The sequence below is a fragment of the Cydia amplana genome, chromosome 21 (assembly GCF_948474715.1).
Source record: "Cydia amplana chromosome 21, ilCydAmpl1.1, whole genome shotgun sequence".
Taxonomy (NCBI): Eukaryota; Metazoa; Arthropoda; class Insecta; order Lepidoptera; family Tortricidae; genus Cydia; species Cydia amplana.
The window spans coordinates 10862072-10885481 of record NC_086089.1 but is presented as its reverse complement, the minus strand read 5'-3'; the positions used below and the strand labels follow the sequence as shown (position 1 = coordinate 10885481).

The 23410-nt window shown below is 38.2% G+C and overlaps 1 protein-coding gene across 1 annotated transcript; it reads right to left on the bottom strand.

Moving 5' to 3' along the window:
* Positions 1-8636: 8636 nt before the first annotated feature.
* Positions 8637-22869, bottom strand: LOC134658227 (cathepsin K-like). The gene is made up of 14 exons (XM_063513838.1): positions 22796-22869; positions 20783-20888; positions 19972-20083; positions 19339-19453; positions 18275-18415; positions 16216-16339; positions 15578-15690; positions 15184-15277; positions 13672-13752; positions 12709-12935; positions 11573-11696; positions 10600-10705; positions 9669-9853; positions 8637-8817 (listed from the first exon to the last, which is right to left on the bottom strand). The coding sequence occupies exons 1-14, from the start codon at positions 22863-22865 to the stop codon at positions 8637-8639; spliced, it is 1779 nt and encodes a 592-aa protein (XP_063369908.1). The 5' UTR covers positions 22866-22869.
* Between the last annotated feature and the right edge of the window lie 541 nt (positions 22870-23410).

Below are 23410 nucleotides of genomic sequence, written 5' to 3'. Positions count from 1 at the left end.
AGTCAAAAATTGTGTTCCAAGCATTTCCCTCTATACCTTTTTTTGAGAATTCGTTGCCTGGCCTAATTTTAAGTTATTTCTTGTTATCATCAGCGATTTTTTTGTCACAATTTGCCGCCCCTAATATCTCGCCGCCCTAGGCTCGAGCCTACTGTGCCTTATGGGAAATCCGCCACTGTCCGTAGTCCTGAGAGGCGAACTACACTGTAGGAGGTGTGTGAGCACCCCTACTCCGCAGTCCTGCGAGCCGGACTACAGTGTGACTACAGTGTAGGAGTGTGAATGGGGGGCTTAAAGTCGAAAATCCAACAACGCTTGATAAAAAGCGCCATCGCTGTCGTGTGTGTGAATAAATACACATGTATCCATTTATGTCATTCAAACGCTTTTTTAACGCGCGTTGAAATGGGGGCTTAAGCGTAGTCCCGGTAAAAGCAATATAAGGCTAATAAGAAATAAGATCTCCAGTCATATGCATTAACAAACATAAAAATATAAATCACATTACCCAAAATGCTAAATAACAACTATTTTTAAACGCAACCTATAGTCCTATACTGTCAACTGTCACTATCAAAAATCAAAATACTCAAAATATTGAGGTTAGCTAAACGTCGAGTCAATCACTATTATAAATAATTTCAGAATAATATTCTGCTTCAATTACAAGACAATAATATAATTCAATGTGAAAAAAAAGTGGTACAAATTAAGTCCTCACAACACAACAATAACAATCAACCTTGATAATTATTCAACATAGATATTAAAGAAATCCTTAAATGTTTAGTTAACAATGGATGGCTTGTGCTCGTGCGGCATATGCTCTATGTGCGTGGGCCGCCTGCGAGACGCGAGCGACTTCAAGCTGCAAGTGCAGCGCAGTCAGGCGGAGCTGCAGGGTGCTGTTCCTGTTAAAGGTTAGCGTTTAATTACTTTGGATGTATTATTTATATTTATATGAGCCTTGAGTCCCACTGCTGGGGAAAGGCCTCCCTCCTCCCTTTCCACGTATCCTGGTCTTGACCCGTCTCCCACCAGTTCCTGTCAAAGGCGTCGAGGTCATCCCGCCAACCCCGTCGAGGTTTGCCGCGACCTCGAGTTCGATTTTGTGGGGCCCAATTGGCGGTTGATGTATAATATTCCTTTTTTTCATCTCCTCAATTACACACTGAACAATTTACTTGAAATCATACACCTGTGAACACTGCGGTAAACGCTACCTAAACAAGTGTACTTTAACCAGGCGTGTAAAAACGGCTCACTTAATTTCCGAACAATTTCCTTGTGGTCTTTGTAGTTCTACATTCTTAACGAAATCTCTCCTATTAGAACACAAGGAAAGCAAACATGGTGTCTAATTCCATGTGTGCCGAATGTATACAACAGTTGATAAAAAAAGTTTGCAAACTCATTTGAAGAGGCATGCTAACAAAATCTTTGGAACTGTAGTTGCAAAAGTCGACAAAAAAGGCGTCATTTTCAGGCATATGAAATGATACACACCGGTAAAAGCCTTACAGCTGTAGCAATTGTCATTATAAATGCTGTCGGACGCGAGAGCTACAACGTCACTAGTTGACACACACAGGTGAAAAGCCAGACACATGTAACTACTGTGATTACAAGAGCAGAGATAATGCAAACCCACAACGTCACCAGAGGAAACATACTGAAGCGTAATCTTTTAAATGTACCCAATGCGATTATGAATGCATTCTGAAACGACAATTAACCAAAAGGACACACAGGTGAGAAAATTAGATATAAGTGTAGTCATTGTGATTACAAGTGTAGATTTAAATCACACTTAGAACAACATCTTTGATGTTCTGTGATGTTGATACCAAGGCTCGGAACCGGTTTTTACTTCATACAAAAAATACCGGTATTAGTTATGTTCTTTTTCGTTCTTGGGTTTATTATTTAATTTTTAATGGGACAAGACTAATAATACGAAGTTGTTGCCTAAATACATGATTCAGTCCTACGTAAAGAGCATAAAATAATTAAAAATATTGGGCTATTTTGGGTTTTACAAAAAAAACCGGTTCCAAGCCCTGGTTGATACACGCAGGTGAAAAGCCTTATGAATGTAGCACTGCGACTACCAAAGCTGCAAAAGAGTGAGCATGCTTCAGCACATGATGATACACACTGGTGAGAAGCTGTGTATGTAAACAGTGCGAGTACAGGTGTTGAGTAGACAAAACGACCGATTGTGAGAGCACCATAAAAACACATTAGTTAAAATTCTTTAACCCTTTTTAGGGTTCCGTACCTCAAAAGGAAAAAAACGGAACCAATTAGCTTCCGCCAATTACCTTACCAATTACCAATAATTACAAACCCTTAAGCCAATTAGCGGTATCTCAAAAACAAAAATAGTTGAAAATTGAATTATAAGATAAATAATTTAAAGTATATGTTTGCATTAAATTTTCATTTGAAATACCGCTAATTGGCTTAAGGGGCAGTATAGGATCACTCGTGCGTCTGCCTGTCCGTCTGTCACAGCCTATTTTCTCCGAAACTACTGGACCAATTAAGTTGAAATTTGGCACACATATGTAAGTTTGTGACCCAAAGATGGACGTGTAACGTAAATAAATGAATTTTAAATATGGAGGCCTATTTGGGGGGTAAATGAGAAAATTAATAAAATAAAGTTTTTCAAACTATATTGTGTTACATATCAAATGAAAGAGCTCATTGTAAGAATCTCAAATATTTTTTTTTATACTTTTAGGATTAATAGTTTAGCAGTTATTCAAGAAAATAGGCAAAAAATTACCATCCCCCCCTTATCTCCGAAACTACTGGGTCTAAAATTTTGAAATAAATACACAAAATAGTTCTTTACCTATAGATAACAGGAAAACCTATTAGAAATGTGCAGTCAAGCGTGAGTCGGACTTAATGTACGGAACCCTTGGAACGCGAGTCCGACTCGCACTTGGCCGGTTTTTTAGGGTTCCGTAGCCAAATGGCAAAAAACGGAACCCTTATAGATTCGTCATGTCTGTCTGTCCGTCTGTCTGTCCGTCTGTCTGTCCGTCTGTCTGTCCGTCCGTATGTCACAGCCACTTTTCTCCGAAATTATAAGAACTATACTGTTGAAACTTGGTAAGTAGATGTATTCTGTGAACCGCATTAAGATTTTCACACAAAAATAGAAAAAAAACAATAAATTTTTGGGGTTCCCCATACTTCGAACTGAAACTCAAAATTTTTTTTTTCATCAAACCCATACGTGTGGGGTATCTATGGATAGGTCTTCAAAAATGATATTGAGGTTTCTAATACCATTTTTTTTTAAACTGAATAGTTTGCGCGAGAGACACTTCCAAAGTGGTAAAATCGTCCGACCAACTCGATATCTTTAATACAACCGAGACCAAATTCCTAGCCGCATCATGTCGTTATATCGAGAAAATCGTAACCACTAGCTCCATTATTTACGAATGAGTGCATTATTAGGTATAAATCAGTTATGTGCCTATTTATTATGTATAAATGAATTTAATATTAATCCTATTAGAGTAAATTGTGACATATTTTTAAAAATGAAAATAGTAATATTTATTTTATTTGATTTTAATCTTCTTATATAGGTACATATCATTTAAATTATTATCATTATTTTATTTAGACGATTTTGACATTAATATTGTTCCTAATTCCATAATTATTCGGTATTGTACATATAATTTAAGTTTTGATTTAATCCGATTGTATTTTATTGTATTTATTGTAGTTAATGCATGCTAGACACTAAGCAATGTAATGCCAATTAGCACGTAAGGTTCATCTGTAAGTGCTGATTGATTGAAGTGAATAAATGAAATGAAAATGAAATGAAAAATGTGTGTCCCCCCCCCCCCTAACTTCTAAAATAAGAGAATGATAAAACTAAAAAAAATATATGATGTACATTACCATGTAAACTTCCACCGAAAATTGGTTTGAACGAGATCTAGCAAGTAGTTTTTTTTTAATACGTCATAAATCGCCTAAATACGGAACCCTTCATGGGCGAGTCCGACTCGCACTTGGCCGCTTTTTCTTAAGACTACACATCTTATACGTATTTTTTTTGTTGACGATAGGGGCTGAGCGTGCTGCTCTCCAAATCTCTCCCAACAACATATGTGAGGCGGCAATGCCTCACTCGAGTGATCTGCCAAGCAGAAAGCAACCTTACTGGTGGTCGGAAAAGATCGCGGCTCTCCGTACTATCTCCAACAAGGCTCGACGGGCCTATACCCGCTGCAGGCGCCGGCGACATACGGCGGAAGAAGAAGAGCTACTTTACACAACCTACAAGGCTGCCAAGGAGGCTCTTAAAACGGAAATCGCAAAAAGGAAAAACGAGGCGCGAGAGTTTTTAACATAAAGTTTGGACATACTATTTAGGATAAATTAAAAAAAAATTGAAAATTTAAGTTGTGTTATTTCAACTAACATTACTATGTAAATTACTAGCGACCCGGCGGCTTCGCACGGGTTAACAAATAATACATAAAACTTCCTCTTGAATCACTCTATCCATTAAAAAAACTGCTTCAAAATCCGTTGCGTAATGGTTTTAAAGATCTAAGCATACATAGGGACAGACAGACAGCGGGAAGCGACTTTGTTTTATACTAAATATGTAGTGATGATCTGAAATTAATATCATGTGCTAAGAAAAAGTGACCAAGGCCTTCAGTGCCCAGGGCTGGCATCGAACCAGCATCCTCTGCAATCGCGGCAGGTGCCTACAACCCACGGCCACCCAGCCGGCCTCTTAGAATATGACATTTATTTTAGTTTATAGGGAGCGTGCATGAATTATAGGGGGCAGCACAGGAGCCGTCAGGTTTCTGGCGCGAGGCGTAAATGTGAAGTTTATGCTTCCAATGTAGCCCACAAGATGGCAGAACCTACTATGCACAAGAAAACGTACGAGAACGATAGATGGCAGCACTTGCTTTGGCAATCTACATGTTTATGTTTCTGATTCATGCCACAAGATGGCAGACACTCCAATGCGCACGGTCCCTAAGTAAGAGGTTGAAACATGCCTTTTAATACTATTAGGAGCAAGGTAATAATTGTGCGGTTACTACAAGACAGTGTATGGTGATTTTATTAGCTCCCGTAAAGCGATAGCTGGCCTTTACAAGAAGCACGTGGACTACCGGACGTTGACTCCAAAATGGTGGTTAAACGCGGTTCAAGACTAAAGTAGAGTCCAGACGAGCTGGGCAAATCGACCGATTTGATCAGGAAAATAATTGGCGCCTACACGTACACAAATTTAATCACCAATTTGCATTCCATAGATACTAACTACGAAAATTGGCGTTTTTGTGTCCGCACCTGCAGATTTGATCGGGGAATCAAATTGGCTGGCGTGGGGTTCCCATACAACAAACGTGATTTTTTTGCCGTTTTTTGCGTAATGGTACGGAACCCTTCGTGCGCGGTCGGACTCGCACTTGGCCGGTTTTTTCAAATAATTATACTAACACAAGCGAAATAGTTGACTCGGTCACAATAATATTTTCCGTATTTATAATAAGAAAGGCATGTTCCGTGTTATTATTTTCATAACGGTATTGTCTAAACATGGAGTACTAAACAATAGCAGTTCGATGAATAATACTATTGCGTATAAAACCGCTGATAAAATCCATTTTATTTTATTCCGTGATATCGCTGTATAGTTGAACCACGCACCATTATAACTTTTTTGAACCGAATTAAAAATATAACCTAACATTGGGAAGTCCGGTAAATATTGGGATAATTGTGGGTTTAAACGGTGCTAAAGTAAAACTTATTATTTAGCAAGAATAATTTGTGTGCCTTAGGAAATTATCGTTTAAGTGAAAAGGTATTAAAGGTACCTTAGTAAAGATAATGGAGGGATTTTTAGCTGTATGTATATTGGTAAGTACCTACGTATTTCATAGAAATTTTCGAGAATTTTCGATTTTTTTTGAGATTTTCGTATTTTTCAATGAAATAAATTTTATCTTATCTTATAGATAAATTGCTTACTTATTTAGCCACATATTTCACAGTTTTAACCTATAAGCAACGTTACAAATGTTTGTACATTACACAATCGATTATCAACTTTTATAGAGGTGAAAATATATTAGGAAACAGGGTGCGTAGCCAACGTGGCAATAGTAAACGCTCCGTAGTTACCTGAGTATACGGTATGCAAATTTCAGAAAGTTTCCAAGAACTTAAGAAAGCTCTTGTAAATTTCAGGAAAATTTCACAGGAAATGAATGAGAGTCTTCATTTTGGAAATTTTAAATTTCGAAGCTCACAAAAATACGAGAAGTTTCCAAAATTGTTTAAGTGGAAATTCGTAATTTTGGAATTTCCGAGTAGGTACCTCTGTGATCAGTAGTGAAGGCTGTAACTTTTCTATTTTATACCACATCGGTGGCAAACAAGCATACCGCCCGCCTGATGGTAAGCAGTCACCGTAGCCTATAACTCCAACTCCAGAGATGTTACATGCGCGTTGTCGACCTTTTAAAAATATGTACACTCCCCTCTTGTTTCAGGTGGCAGTCTCTTTACACTCGATATCGGCCACCTCGCTACCAACAGACGAACTAACCCAAATACTGTCCAAATATAGGACAAGAGCCAAAGTATACCAAGGCCCCAAAACCCCTTCCCTAGTCACAGTCAAGCTTGATAATTTCTTAAAACTAAATTATCTAAACGGCACGGCTACAAGTAGGCGAACACCTCTATCTGTTACAAAAACACCATCAAGATTTAAAGATAAACATGTCGTCTTTGAAGTTCTCAAACCGATACTAAAACAACAAAAAACAAAAAAGGCTGAGAAGAAAATGAAGAAAGAAAAACTAAATCCATACTTAACTATATCAGCATCAGATTTGGTTCATAAGATCATGTCAAGTAATACACCAGTAAAGTTTGACAAAGTTAAACCAGTTAATAATGATAAAGAATTTAATAAAAGAGATCAACCTCAAAAGATATTCAAGGATATAAAATCTACGACAGCGAAAAATCAAGCGCAAATACCCAAGTCAAGATTAGTCAGATCCGCCAAACTAAAGGATGACATTATCAACAAGAGAATAGACGAAAAGAGTAAAATTAACAGAGATTTAGTCTTAGAATCGGTCAGTAAATTAATAGAAAACGAGAAATTAAGACAGCGTTTCGACTTAGTGAACCCTGCAAATACACAATTTAGCAAAAGACAGCAGCTATTATGGGAGAGAATAAGGATAAAGGCGGCCGAAGAGTTACTTTTACATCCGAAACCTCTTCCCCAAAGAGCTACAGAGAGGATTTATGATACTTTGAAGATGGATTTAGAGTTGGCGATGACAGAGCCCCCGGAGGAGCCGGGGCTCTTTAAAGAGTTTAAAAGTAGAATTGAGAAGCAGTATTACCTTGATCTGCTTGAGCGAGGACAGGGAAGAGTACTCATTAGTACTTTGAAGCCTTACTATTAGAATAGAAATGTCTGGGAGACCGAGCTTTGCTCGGAAAACATGTCTAAACTCAAAAATGCGCGTTTTCCCAGAGATAAAACCTAGCTAGATCGATTTATCGCCCCCGAAGATGAAGCATAACGACCCTTCTGTGATGGAAAACCACAAATGTATTTATTTGGGCCGTTTTATTTAAAGTTGTACAGTCGCCATCAGATATATCGGAGCGGCCGATGTGCTTAAAATTATCCGAACACACGCTCTACGTACTCTAACGCCTTGACAATAGAGGCGTGTTCAGATATCTGTGAGCACTTGGCCGCTTCGATATATCTGATTGCGACTGTACACTACCCTTTTTTTCATAAGTAGCATTTTTTATTAGTTAGGTATTTCTAATAAAAATCACGAGCTTTTTTCTCCCATAAAGATCGAAAGAGCTCGCGCTTCTGTGTACCTAGACATAATAATTATACATACCATCGCCCACACTGTTAACTGTACATCATTGGACCTTATGCCTTTTGTAATAAGGTCCACAGATGTACAGTTAAGAGTGTTGCTGTTTGTATGTACAAACTTAGAAATTAAACAATGTAAAGTTAGATTCAGATAAGTTTGCAGCGATTTTGATAGCCTAGATTATACAATTGCCTAAATTGAAGAATAAAGTCTTCCATTTTCAATTTTACTCGTTACCATGGTAACGTTTGCCTGATGTGCCACTTTTAAAACCCTAATTAAGTGATGGCATAGAAAGGGTTAAAGGTTAAAGGATAGTGGGTTAATAAAAAAAACTTTAATTTTGCACGTGGAAATCTATTCTATGTTAATCACAACACATTTTATTCTATCACTAAAATAACTTATTTAGATTCCGTCTTATCCACAGTCTTGTCTAATTTTGTACCCACTTAAACAAAATAAAGTGAATGTCATTATAAACGTGATATTTCCATGGAAAAACATTAATTGTCATTGCCCGTGCTACAGCCAGGCAAAAAAGAGTAGAAATTAAAAAGTGGCAACACTGTAGTGTCCCGTTTTTCTTAGATTGATTTGAAAGGGACGACTCTACAGTGTTGCCACTTTATAATTTCTACTTTTTTGCCAGGCTGTAAATGCCGTGCAGAGTTAGCTTGGTCGTCTCTAAACTACGGGATAGTACGGTTCATCGAGCACAAAGCAGTTGTTGTTGGAAGAGGACAGCAACATGTATCCGTCCTCCCCCCACTGTTCGCCGTAGGAATTCTTCACAATCCAGTAGTCAGTCCCGTCGCGACTACCGTAGCCGACGATGGTGATGGCGTGCCCGACGTAGTCGTCCACACTGAGAAAGGACACTTGTTAAAAAAAGCTATACTATAAGGCCCAAGATACACTTGTAAAGTAGAGTCCAGACGAGCTGGGCAAATCGACCGATTTGATCAGGAAAATAATTGGCGCCAATCTCATCTAGCGTCCACACGTACACAATTTAATCAATAATTTTAAAACCCCGGCTTCTAACTACGAAAATTGGCGTTTGCGTCCGCACGGCCTGATTCGATCGGACAATTTCATCAGATTGGCGAAAAAACAAGGATCTTGGGCCTAATATTAGCTGAAAATTGTTGAGCATTAGAGTTTCTATTCGTCGCGACATCTATTGTCAACTAGCAGTACTGATCAATTCCGCTACTTGACGCTAAATATCGACTGCGAAATAACTCGCGTTTTGGCATAGAGAAAATATAAGTAAAGAAAGAGTGGTAACTCCATGCATCAGTTTTCTTAACAAAACGCGAGTCATTTCGTAGTCTACATCTAACCTCAAGTAGTGGAACTATCAGTACCGCTACTTGACACCAGATGTCACAAGTTACGCTACTGACGAAAAATGTACTACAAAAACAATTTACAATATTATGAAAAGGAGTTGAAAATAGAGTTCCGGTTAATCCGGTTCTCTATGGTTATGGCAGGCGTGGCTCACTCCGCGATTTCGTCGCTTCGCAACAGGTAGCTACAAGTACATCCATTCCACACCAATTTTGGTGGCTAGCCATAAGCCGCGCGTGGCGCTGTCGCCACCTAGCGGCCATATCTGTCCTGATCGTAACAGACGCGTTTTGTTAGAGAGTGAGTCTTCTGTACCTAGTACTATTATTTATTCTGTGGTTATGGTTAGCCAAATATTACCACGTGGGGTCGTAAAACACGCCACTCCGGTAGAAGTTGAAGGCGTCGTTGTTCTGAATAGTGACGATGACAGGTCCATACTTGTACAGCGCCACCTTCATGGCGCTGACGCTCAGAGGCGTCACCAGCGTGAAGCCGCGGATCTTGAACACTTCGGTCACGTTCTCGAGGTGACAGTAGCCGTTCTAAAATCAAATTTTCATATATGAACAGTCAAGTGTAAAAATAGCGCATACAACTTAACTCTTCAAAAATATGTCCCATCTTATGGTTCGTTTTTTTTAGCATTAGAAAGAACTTGAAAGAAGGTAAGCTATTATGACATGTCTTTTAATTGAAAAACACTTTTTAAAAATCAATTTACTTATGAAAGCAGAAGACTATAAAAGATCGTATTAGATTCATAATTGTTATATATTTATCGTAACTTATTTTTAAAATGTGTTTTTCAATTAAATGACACATCAAGATTGTTTACCTTATTTCTAATGCTAAAAAAAACGAACTATAATTAGCTGACATAAGATTTTTGAGTACCTATGATGAGTGCGGCCATATGTTTACATTTCATTTTTCGTAAAGGCTCTCTAGTTATTCTTAAAAAACTCACGAGAAAGATGCAAATGCAACCGTTGGAACCACGAGCGTAGCGAGTTTTAAAATAATTGGGAAACTGTGTTAGACAATAAATGCGTTCTACGTTTTTCTTATAGTTTTCTGAAGTTTTAACTCTATGCCATTTGTTTTATTTAGGACGTTTGGCCCTATGGTTGACTGGTAGAGAATGCCATTTGGCATTAAGTCCGCCATTTGTACATTGTTGTATATATTTTGTGCAATAAAGTTTATTTTTTATGTTTATTATTAACTGATCGGTGATTATTTAAATCGGCGCAGAGTTAGCTTAGCCGGATTCTAAATTTAGAATTACCTCGTTCAAGTAACCGCCATAGTCCTCCTCTAGAGGGATCCCGTGCTTCATGATGTGCTTCAGGGCTTCCTTGGGCCACCCGCCATTGCATCCCTCACATACACCCCTGATGCAAAAGAAATATGTTTGGGGAGAGTCTTAACAAGTTACAAAACAACTTAGTCCCAAACTAAGCAATGCTTGTACCACTTGTACTAGGAATACTAGGGAACGATACCTAAATAGGTACATAGATATTAACTCACATTTATAGACGGGTCTAACGCGAAATTTATTCACATACCGACCGACCGACCCGACACAGACCCACCGACACACCGACAGAGATTTACCGACGTTTCGACACAGGTTTCACTGGTCATGGTCGCGGCTAACTGATGTCCCAGCAAAATGTCAATACAGAGATTCGTGCAACTACCCGACGAAAAGTAAATAAATAAAGGTATGTGAATAAATTTCGCGTTAGACCCGTCTATAAATGTGAGTTAATATGTGTTCAAAACGCGAAAGTTTTCAATATTAAATAGAATACAGGAACAAATTAGAGTGTCCAAAGCCTCAATAAAAATCAGATAAAAAAAATATTCCTTAACTTTTTAGTGTCTACTCGTTGCCACGATTATAGTGAATTGTCCAGTTCTTAAAAACCTGATTGTACCTGATGGTGTTTAACTTAGTGTTATGTGAACTATGTGATAGTTATATAAATCATATCCATCCCATTATCCATCTACGGACTCAGGGATCGGAACCGGTTTTTTGAAAAAACTTCGAAATAACCATATTTTTCGATATATTTTATACTCGAAATATAGGACTCAGTTGTGTTTTTAGGTAACGACGTCGTATTGTTAGATTTCCCAATTAGAAATCAAATAATTAGCAAAGAACGAAAAAATACCGTTTTTGTTTCCGTACAAAAAATACCGGTATCCGATCCCTGTACGGACTTAAAGACTTATTGCCAACTTACTCCCAAGTGCAGTCAATGATGGACTGCTCGCTGAGGTCCAGAATACGTCCATCTAGTCTCGCCAGGGCCCCTTCTACTGCCGCCGCCGTCGCGAAGGTCCAACATGACCCACATTTGTCCTGGTCTGTAACAAACGTGAGCTTGGACTTATTTATAAATAAATAAATAAATATTATAGGACATTCTTACACAGATTGACTAAGTCCCACAAGTAAGCTCAAGAAGGCTTGTGTTGTGGGTACCCAGACAACGATAGGTATATATAATATACAAATACATAAATACACAGAAAACACCCAAGACTCAGGAACAAATATCTGTGCTCATCACACAAATAGACTCAATAAGATAAATTGGGATAGTTGACCAATGTCTCTGTTTCAGACTGGGCAAAAATACTTCCGTATTTTCGGCTACTCTCTTCTTCAGGTCGCTTTCCTCATAATTTTCTTCTTTAGTTACCTTTCTAGTTATATTTAGTGAGTCTAAGTCCAACGAGATGGTGAGACCAAATATCCGCCCAGATGGACATTAGGTACACTAACCAACGCTTTCCACAAAGCAACCGACAGGAAGAAGTGGAGAGCTGACATTAGGAAAATTAGTATGCGGACACAAAAATGCCAATTTTCGCAGTTAGTATCTATGGAATGCACATTGGTGATTAAATTGTGTACCTGTGGACGCTAGATGAGCTTGGCGCCAATTATTTTCCTGATCAAATCGGTCGATTTGCCCAGCTCGTCTGGATACGGCTTAAGAAGAAGATAACCTTTCTCATAGAGAAAAAATAGATAGATTGCTAGTGAGCAAGGTCTTTTTGGTACTAAAACTGATGTATGGAGTGCCATACATCAGTTTTAGTACCAAAAAGACTATTAGCATCTAGCATCGAGTAGCCGAACTATCAGTACTGCTACTTGGCAATAGATGTAGCACCGACCGGAAAGTCTTATGCTGTTGAGATAAGACTTTCCGGTCGGTGCTACATCTATTGCCAAGTAGCAGTACTGATAGTTCCGCTACTCGATGCTAGATGTAGACACTGAAATTAATAGTCTAAGTGATGTATGGAGGGAGCACTCTTGTCTTACTATATTTCTCTATGCCTTTCTATAGCAAAATTTAATACGTACTCTTGACAGGCGAGATGATGCCTTGCAGTCTCATATCATATTCCTCCGGTATCTGAGTCACGATGTCCCCAACTTGTCTCTCGCTGTGGGGGAAGGGGACTGTGGCAGAAGGGTTTGGGGATCGTCTCCCGCCGCTCATGTGCGCCCGTTCGGCGGGCGTGAGGTCCGAGAGATGGTTCAGGGCCAGCTTGAAACCGAGGTTCTGACGGTTGTGGTCTACGACGAATCTGTGGAGTTGGATACGTCGCACAAACTTGGATGTTACTTTGAAAATATTGTTTTTGTTTATAAGCTATGATTGTTTGAAAATTTTGCCATCCGACTAATTGTCAACATCATCAAACATCAACATTTATTCAGCAAATAGGCCACAAGGGCACTTTTACACGTCAACATGGAATTTACCTACAGCAAAAAAAACACATCAACAATTATAAAATACATCTAAGCCGCAAATATCAAATCAAACTAAAGTATTACATAGAGATGTATAAAGTATCTAAATGTCGAATTACAAAAACAAACTATAATAATACTTAATAGAATTGAAAAAAAAAACACAAAGATACAAAAACTATAATCTAAAAGTATTTAGAGGTGTAAATGTCTCTAAGTGTCATAACTAAAAGATTACAATATATAGTTAATCAAATTATCCTTAGAGATGTATAGGATCTCCAAGATTCAAAATCCTGTTATACTGTATTGTAAATATTAAGTGGGTGAAGGTCGTAAACAAAACTGAAGATAAAATAATGCTCAAGTACATAATATTAAGAGCATTGTGGCTTTTATATGAATAAGTATGTTGGAATTGTTCTCTTAATTACAGATATGAATTAAGATATTTTTATCAATTTTTTTCAGATAAAAAGAAACAATTAGCATAAGTTTTAAATGAATAAATATTATATTATCATCTTATCTTATCTAATAATTAAAATAAAAAAATAATTTACTAACTTCCAATTCTTGTGGAAAATGTCCCTTCGCATGTCATGTTCTTTCTTGTTCTGATAGTTTCTGGCATGGTGCTTTTTAAAGCTGTGAAAAAAATTTACCTTCGGTTTCAAGAAAATAAGACAAAAATGTTTTCACCTCAGCAGCTCGAACAAGGGTACTTTGCTACTTAAAAACAGTGAGCAAAATGGCATTTTGCTCACTGAGTGAGTCAAAATGAGCAAAATGCGATTTTACTCACTGTTTTTAAGTAGCAAAGTTCCCTTGTTCGAGCTGCTGAGGTGAAAATTTAATTGTTGGTATATCTTAAGAAAACATGAGTGAACAGAGGTAAGTGATGAAGAAGGAATCATACATTTTTCGGGTTCTCTAATATGTTCTCAATTTCTCATTGCTGAGGTGAAAAGTTTTATGAACTACACGAGATCAAAGTTATTTACATCTCGTGCGCTTTTGAGTCCCTTACTACGCTCAAGATTCTAAATTAGTATAGAATCTTTCGCTTGCACGGGACTCAAAATAAGCACTCGAAGAAATATCAAACTTTGATCTCTTGTTGTACAAATAACTATTGTTCTTGAGGCTTTTCTTAAACCCCGACGCAAAAAGTGGGGAAGTATATGTTTGACGCCAATTGTCTGTCTGTGGCATCGTAGCTCTCCAGCGGATGGACTGATTTCGATGCTTTTTTTCACATGAAAGATAGTTTCCTTGTTATGTTTCATAGAAATCGATCCAGCAGTTTAAAGTAACAGCACTTCAAAATGATGTAAGGCATCTTTGGCATAAAATGTTTTTGAAGTGAAAACTTCTTTAGCGGCGCTGTGCACTTTTTGTGATGGGAAAAAAAATTTAAACTCGCGAGAGGTGAGATTCGTAAGACGTAAGACGTAAGACGGACACGTGACCTGATAGTAAAACTGTTACAATGTCATTGAGTTTCTCTTTATTGATTTAAATGCCATCTAGTGAGTTTCGATCTCATCATCTTCCTCGCGTTGTCCCGGCATTTTGCCACGGCTCATGGTAGCCTGGGGTCCGCTTGGCAACTAATCGCAGTAATTGGCGTGGGCACTAGTCTTTACGAAAGCGACTGCCATCTGACCTTCCAACCCAGAGGGTAAACTAGGCCCGTATTGGGATTAGTCCGGTTTCCTCACGATGTTTTCCTTCACCGAAAAGCGACTGGTCAATATCAAATGATATTTCGTACATAAGTTCCGAAAAACTCATTGGTACGAGCCGGGGTTTGAACCCGCGTGTGAGTGAGTTTCGATCTAACTGGTATTAATATAACTCGAGTACTAACAGTGATGTGCTTAGGGGTTTCAAGTAATGCGACGAAATAACGCTAGATGGCGCTAAGCTAACTAGGCTAGCTAAGCTAGCTAGGAACGCTAGATAACCTCAATTATACATAGTGCTGCAGACATTTTGCACTAGTCATTGAGTTGTTTTCACTTCTGCCGGCACTCCCGGAGTGCAACCCGTTGTTTTTTTTTTAACCACGTATACCTGTTGAACGCTACGCCAAGGTCGTTATGGAATGCGGGATGCAACATCTTCATATGGCCTTCAAAGTCATCAGGAGTCCATTCACACAAGCCCTCTAAAAATACCAATTAATAAAATTAAAATCAAGGCAACTCGTTGCCTATTATTAAATCTGCAATTGTCATGTCACAGACAAGTTCGACTATCATATCGAAATGGCATGTTACTTAAATTACAAAAGTCAGGATTGCCAGCCGAGGGTAAAAGACATTGTTTATTAGTATTACGAGGCAGGCAATCCCCGTTTTAGCTGAGTTATATTCCTCAAAATTGCAAAAAAAACGGTGTTAAATGCAAGAACTATATTATGTGAACAAAATAGGTTTATTATCGGAATAAATGTTGTTTTACATACCTTTCTCGGCGTCCACATCTTCCTCGCAGAACAGAGGGTTGAACTGGTCGTAGTTGAAGATCACGTGCTTCTCTAACGACCCCAACATTGTGTTAAACTCTTTCTTTTCTATTCTGTAACATTATTTTAATATCAAATATAATAGTAGTTTATGTGACAGGTACATAATGAGAAGCATTAAAATACGAGCGTGAGTTCATAAAACACACGAGTGTTTTAATTTAATGCCTACATAATAGTACTGGGGCCATAGCAAACATGGCAATCGTTCGCAGAGAAACAAACGGAACGTTTCATAAACGCACACTCGTTTTTTAATGCCTAAAGGTATCATGTAAATAGGTAGGTTGTATAGGTATTATGTATGATGTAGAATCTAGATATTCTAGATAATTAGTTATTTACGACGATACAAATACGAAAGAAAATAGGAAATTCACAACGCGGCGTGGCGTATTTTAAAATACGACCGAGGTAAGTGTTTTAAATCGACACGAGTTGCTATTACCTATTCGCACGTGTATTGTAAGTACAACGTTTTACAGCACATCCCTTTAAATTTTCGACGTAGTTACGTAATGTGCTTATTATAAAGAAGCACCAGATGTAGGTACTGTAAAATAAAATGTTCCTCTTACTGTACTGGTACATCTTCACCTCGCTCCGTCCTGTGGCTATAAAGAACAAGTTCTTTTCGTGTGTCATCATCATCTTCTGTGAACTTCCACACGTCAACCGTCTGACCCTCGTGATACGTTTTACCTGAAATCAAGTTTTTTGAAGTGAAAACTTCTTTAGCGGCGCTGTGCACTTTTTGTGATGGGGAAAAAATGTTAAATTCGTAACAGGTGTCACGTGACCGTAATACGTAAGACGGTCACGTGACCTGATCGAAAAACTGTTACTTCAATGTCATTGAGTTTTTCTTTATCGATTTAAATGCCATCTAGTGAGTTTCGATCTAACTGGTATTAATATAACTAGAGTACTAACAGTGATGTGCTTAGGGGTTTCAAGTAATTAACGCTAACGCTACATGGCGTTAACCTCAATTATACATAGAGCAATTGGGACTAGTCATTGAGTTTTCACTTCTGTCGGCATTCCCGGAGTGCAACGCGTTGTTTTTTTAATGTAATAGGAAGCACACGAGCATACGAGCCGCCTGATGGGAAGCAGTCATCGCCGCCCATGGACATAAGCAACATCAGAGGAGCCACTTTTGCGTTGCTGACCTCTGAGAACCCTAAATACCTGCATCTTGATGAACCCCATGTCATAGCGCAAGGGAAACACCTTGGAAAGTAGCTCATTCCACAACTAGCACGTTCTGGGCAAAAGCGAGCGGCCTGCGTTTGTGTAATGAAATATGTGTACAAAACGCGAGAGTTTAACACATTCAGTGCCGAAAACCTGACTATCGGGTATTTTATGATTTCGTTCCCAGGTCGGACGACCCGATAGTCGGGATCGAGGTACAGCTTTATATGACGAAATTTTTGTGGCCTGGCCCGGATGTCTTGTTTGGCTGCGTGGCAATGAATGTGTTAAAGTGTTATAGGACTATATATTATGTGGATGGGATGGTATGATAAATGATATGAAACGAACGCAAGTGAATGATGAGATGACGGGCGCACGGTGGGCTGCGCGCCAAGGGAAGGCGGCCATAACTAATATTATATGATTTTTCCTGATTTATTCTACTTTTTCTTTAAATACAATTATTATGTATGTAGTATATTAAAAAAAAAACGTGTTAGGGTATATTGCATGCAAAATATATTCATACATTCTAACAAAAAAGTCATTCTCTTAATAATAAAAAAGTTAATTCTTAAATATCTATGTTAATTAACATTATTTACATTTTAATACTAATACATTAATAAAATATGTTTATGTATAATATTATAATATACCTATTATGCTAACAGACAAGCATAGGTAAATAAAAAATAACCAAAAATGCAGATTAATACATGTAGAATTAATCCTTAAATGTGTATGTTACTTATAACTATTTATTAACAGAAAATCAGTAAAAAAACTTTTATTTCGTATAATATATGCTAAAGAACAAATATATGCAAAGGTTAAATAAATCTTGTAAATAAAATAGTAACAAAAACAATATTTTTTTAGCCTAACACAGAAAATGAATAAAGGAAAACGAAAAGTAAAATTGTATAAGTAAAAGTCAAATCTACGCTATTCTGTACAATCTAATAAACTTAATGCTTCTAAGGAGAGTGTTGATTTCTTTTTGCGAGGTAATCTCCTACTGGAACTGATGAATGGGTCGGAGTTCAGAAGTAACCTATGAATAAGGTCTGAGTTGGTGACATCTCGAGACATTTTTCTTGTATGGTTACGCCGAAACAACTTTATATTTTTATTGTTTGATTCTGCAGCTTCTTCGGAAAGTTCACCAATAGGTACCAGAGCATTTTCTATTATAATTGCACCATGCAAAAGTACTTTATGGACGGTAGCAGGCAAAGGATACCATTTGTAGGCATTCAAAAGTTGTTCTGCAGTTTCTACGGCATATTCCTGAAATTTTTGTACATTTATTTTGTATCCAGACGATATACATTCCAAAATGGTTCCGCACCTTTCACTTTTTTCTCCCAGAAGATTTCCAAAAAACCACGATTCGTTTGCAAATATACTTGATGACGTTATTCAAATTACTTGTATCCACATTTTCTGCATTTGGTACCATTTGTATTAAATATTGCAGCACTTGACGACATCTTTCAATATCTGAACCACTCGTAGGTAGCCATTGTTCGAATATAAATCCTCTTGTAAATGATGCGATGTACATATCATCTGAAAAAAAGAAAAAAAAAGGTGAATTGTCATTCGTAACATTTTCGTAGAGCCGCTACGCGTTCGCTTACCCAAGCGTAGCAGTCTTTTAACTATCAAACCCGCAAGCGTCTGCATATAATCTTTTATGGCCGGTAATTTAGAGATATCAAGCTTCAAAACAATACTACTTTCGATGTTAGAATTCATTGGGAACATAACTAGAAGTTTAAGTAAACAAAATATTCTAATCCTGTTTGTATGACTTTTTGTTACCTCGTAGACCTATTATTATAAATATACTTTTAATGAAAAAGTTATACTTTGTATATAAAATGAAACAACATACCTGATTCTTTAAGCTCCATATTTAATAATAATCACTAAAATCACTATCGCCTCAGGAATTCACTACTAATGACGTTCACTTAATGAGCCTTTGATAAGAGAGCGCGTACAAACGGGAGTTGCGTTAACTTTCAAGGATTGCTAGAGAATGAAAGTAATTAGTTATGCGGGATCTATTTATACCTGATAAAAGTAGACTTATTAGCTAATAATATTCAGTCATTGGAAACCAAAAAATACCACATGCGTTTTTTTGAGTTATGGCCTAAGGCCAGCCCACCGTGGGGCGGGGCGACAGAGACGTACGTATGGAAGAGGAACATGCTGTGATGCTGTGGCGACCCCAAGTGAATAGGACAAGGGCACAGAATAAATAATAGTACTAGGTACAGAAGAGTCACTCTCTAACAAAACGCGTCTGTTACGATCAGCACAGATATGGCCGCTAGGTGGCGACAGCGCCACGCGCGGCTTATGGCTTTCCCCAAAATTGGTGTGGAACGGATGTACTTAGCTACCTGTAGCAAAGCGACGAAATCGCGGAGTGAGCCACGCCTGACAATGGCAAGTGAATGATAGGAGTATGTAAATCGTACCTGCATAAACGTATTCTTCTTCCGCCGGAAAAGCGTCTACCGGCGTTTCTTGGTACATATCGGTCTTGGAGCAAAATATCGTATGACCCTCCTTCTCAGTCCATTTAGGATACGCCTGGAAATTTGGAAATAGAAATATGTAGAAACATTTACTTGAGTTACCTAGACCAAGACAAGTTTGCAACGATTTTGATAGCACACAAGTGTTTTTTAAACGCCTAACTTCCATGAAATTATGACACATAAATAACACGTTACTTGCACTGCGTATGCTATCAAAATGGTTGCAGACTTTTCTTGGTCTAACTCTAGTAATAATGTTTCACTGGTACGAAACATCATCATCATAGTTCAACCGTCGGTGCCCGAGCCGCCATCTTCAATCCTTTAAACGAGCAATTCTTGTATATATGTATATTTATAAGTTTCATTATATATTTATATTTCGGGGATCTCGGAAACGGGCCTAACGATGAAATTTGCTATATATGGGGGTTTTCGGAGGCGAAAAATCGATCTAGGTCTTATCTCTGGGAAAATGCGCATTTTACAGTTTTTATATGTTTCCGAGCAAAGCTCGGTCTCCCACATATTAGTAATAACCCTTAATTATACGATACATCATCATCATACCATGTACACAGTTCCGTCGCTCCCCATGGCCCCATCTTCGCCCCAGTAATAATAACGCTTCACCATACCGTCGTACACGTCTACTCGGGATCGATTGATCTCCGTGCTGTACCTGTGAAAATTTTAAGTTTTAACAAGCAGAAACGTCTGCGACCGATGCTATTAAGCTTAGAATTAAAAGTGGAAAAATTACTGTCTTGGGTGAACTTGAACTCACGGCCTCTGGATCGATATTCCAGCGCTCTGCCATCTGAGCCACCAAGACATCCATAGCCAGCAAATCTTTCCACCATAAGGCTAGGGGACCCTAGCGACATCCTAGGGGATCCTAGCTGTAGACGTCGCTAAGGTCTCTGGGTGAAAGAAGAAGTGAGCCACGCCTGGTTATTTATGGTTTTGGACCCGGGTATGTCCTTAAACTACGTCCAAAAGAGAGGTATGGGCACTGTGAGTATCATCTCGCTTTGTGTGGTAGGGCACAGTACAGCGGATGTTATTCCAGATCTAGAGCAGAGCCCAACTGGGGAAGTACCTCCACCGTACGAAAAACCGCAGCCAAATAACACTAGACCCTACTCTTGTGTTGTGTTCCTGCTGGTGAGTAAGGTTGCCAGAGCTCAACGAGGGTGGGTGAGGGTAAAAAGGTCGGCAACGCGCATGTAACACCTCTGGAGTTGCAGGCGTCCATAGGCTACGGTGACTGCTTACCATCAGGCGGCCCATATGCTTGTTTGCCACCGATGTGGTATAAAAAAAAATTATGTGTTGTTTTCTTTTATTTTGCCACGGATAAACGCTTTCTATTCTATACCATAATTCCATGGGCAGCTTCAAGTCAGCGATGAGATCAATCCGTTCAGCCTTGATGCTATACTCGGAGGGCAGCGTCAGTATCTCGTCCAGGTTCTCATTGTCGTCTGAAAATACAACACAAATTATAATTTACATTTTTTTAATATCTACGCTGCGTCTTACGCTACGGCTTACGTAAGCGAACAACGCGCGAACGAGGATGAAACAAACCGTTGATACGTATAGGTATGTCCTACTCGTACGTGAGCGATTTAGACGCGAAGCAGCGCGGCGCGGCGCGCCGCGTTCGCGCGTTGTTCGCCTACGTAAGACGTAGCGTTACTGTAAGCGAACAACTCGCGAACGCGAAGCGACGCGGCGAAGCGCGGCGTGGCGGGCCCACGGCGTTCGCGTTCGCAACGAGAATGCCCACGTAGGACACTTCTATAGGTATCAAAGGATTGATCTCCCGCGCCGCATCGCTTCGCTTCGCGTTCGCATGTTGTTCGCCTACGTAGTACGCTGCACCTATTGTCGACTGTAAGTTTTTACTTTTTGCAACATCCCAATAATCGGTGGTTAAGCGGTTAAACCGTTAACGCAGTGTCAAATTGTACTGGTAACCATGGTAACTATAGGTTTAACAGGTTAACCCCGTAAGTGGAACAGTGCAAGTGGGCCTTAGTCGCATCAAAATAAACAAGACAGACAAACATATTGGATACCTAACCAATACAATTTAAAATTTCACGCCTTTTTCTACTGGCAAAGTTGGGTACCTATATGCTTTGTACTTTGAAACTAAATAATATATTTTTCACCTCAGCAGCTCGAACAAGGGTACTTTGCTACTTAAAAACAGTGAGCAAAATCGCATTTTGCTCACTGAAGCCCTTGCTACACGGTCGCCAACAAGCCTTCTAACCGTCTGACCTTGGTCTGCCCTTGGTCAGTTTTGGTCTAATTTTGTTGGAAACAACTGTCTACACGGTCCGGGACGGACCAAGGCCACGCGGTCTGGGGGCTTGTCGGCGACCGTGTAGCAAGGGCTTGAGTGAGACAAAATGACATTCAAGTGACCTTAATATTCAAATGTCATTTCAACATGCGGGGTCTAATACAAGTTCGAAATACTTGGATTTTATTATCTCTGTCCCTTTCACGTCGTTAGCAAAAAGCAAGGGACAAAAAAATTTCAAACGACATTCAACGGTATATTGACGGTTTATAATAGACCCCCGAAAAACGTCAGAACGCATCGTTCCAAAACACATACAAGTATGAATTCTTAATATGTAATTAATGAAAATAAAGTTTCAGATTTGATAAAAACTGATAAAAACACTATATTTTACGTAATTTATTGTACGATTAAAATAATGAACTCAAAAAATACATAGTATATCACGTAAAATAAATAATTATACTTTTAAGAATCTCTACAATAGTTTACAAATAGTAAGTATCCGTAATTCGGACCGTATCTTACAATGTTTTTTTTTTACAAAAAAAAAGTTGCCGATTCAAATGTCAATCAATTGATGGTCGTTGTTTTCATATATTACCTATTTTACTGAAATTTACTACGTTTGTTTGTTTATTTTTGTGTTTGTTTGTGGTAATTATACTTAATTGTTAGTATATCTTAAGAAACATGACTAAATAGGTAAGTGATGAAGAAGGGTTACATTTTTCGGGTTGTCTAAATGTTCTCACTGCTGAGGTGAAAAGTTTTATGAACTACACGAGATCAAAGTTATTTACATCTCGTGCGCTTTTGAGTCCCTTACTACGCTCAAGATTCTAAATTAGATTCACGAGCGTAGCGAACGCTCGTGAATCTACTATAGAATCTTTCGCTTGCACGGGACTCAAAATAAGCACTCGAAGAAATATCAAACTTTGATCTCTTGTTGTACAAATAACTATTTTAAATGGTTAAGAAATGGCGGAGTTCTGAGGTTTAAAACAAAACATTAAACCTAACTGGGAACTTATTGGAATTACGAAGTCAGTTATAACATCATCTTACCTATCAACACGTATCCAGATGATAAATTAAACAAATACACTAAAAACAAAATGGCCGCCGTGGCCGCCATTTTGGCTAAAACTAAATGAGTGTTATTAACAGTTTTCAGTTATATAAGTTCTTGTGGCATGTGCCTTATCTCTAATATTTAAGGCAATGGTATAATTTCAATTTCAATATTTTTTATTCCACATAATTATAAGCTTACAGTAAAATATAGTTGGTCAAACCAAATTTGTCAGTAAATAAGAACAAAAAAACTATAGATAGGTAACTCATCCTTTTCCTTTGGGTGCTAGTACTAGTGTAAGACTAAGATAGTACGATTCTCTCTATGTTTGAAATGAGACAGTCCTTTGACAAACTATAACAACCAAAGTTAATGTGATTGATAATATGTATGTACCTACCTAATACTAATTGAGTAGGTGTGTAAATTAATCGTGAATTGATTACATTTGTAATTATTCTTAAATTAAGTTAGTCTTGTATCGATTCCATTGTGTTACGAAAATTTCACCAAGCAAATTGTATTGTATTGTATTTATACTAATTCATAGCTTTTATTTCTGAAAATATTATGTAACTTAACAGTTAACTTACCTACCCTTAAAC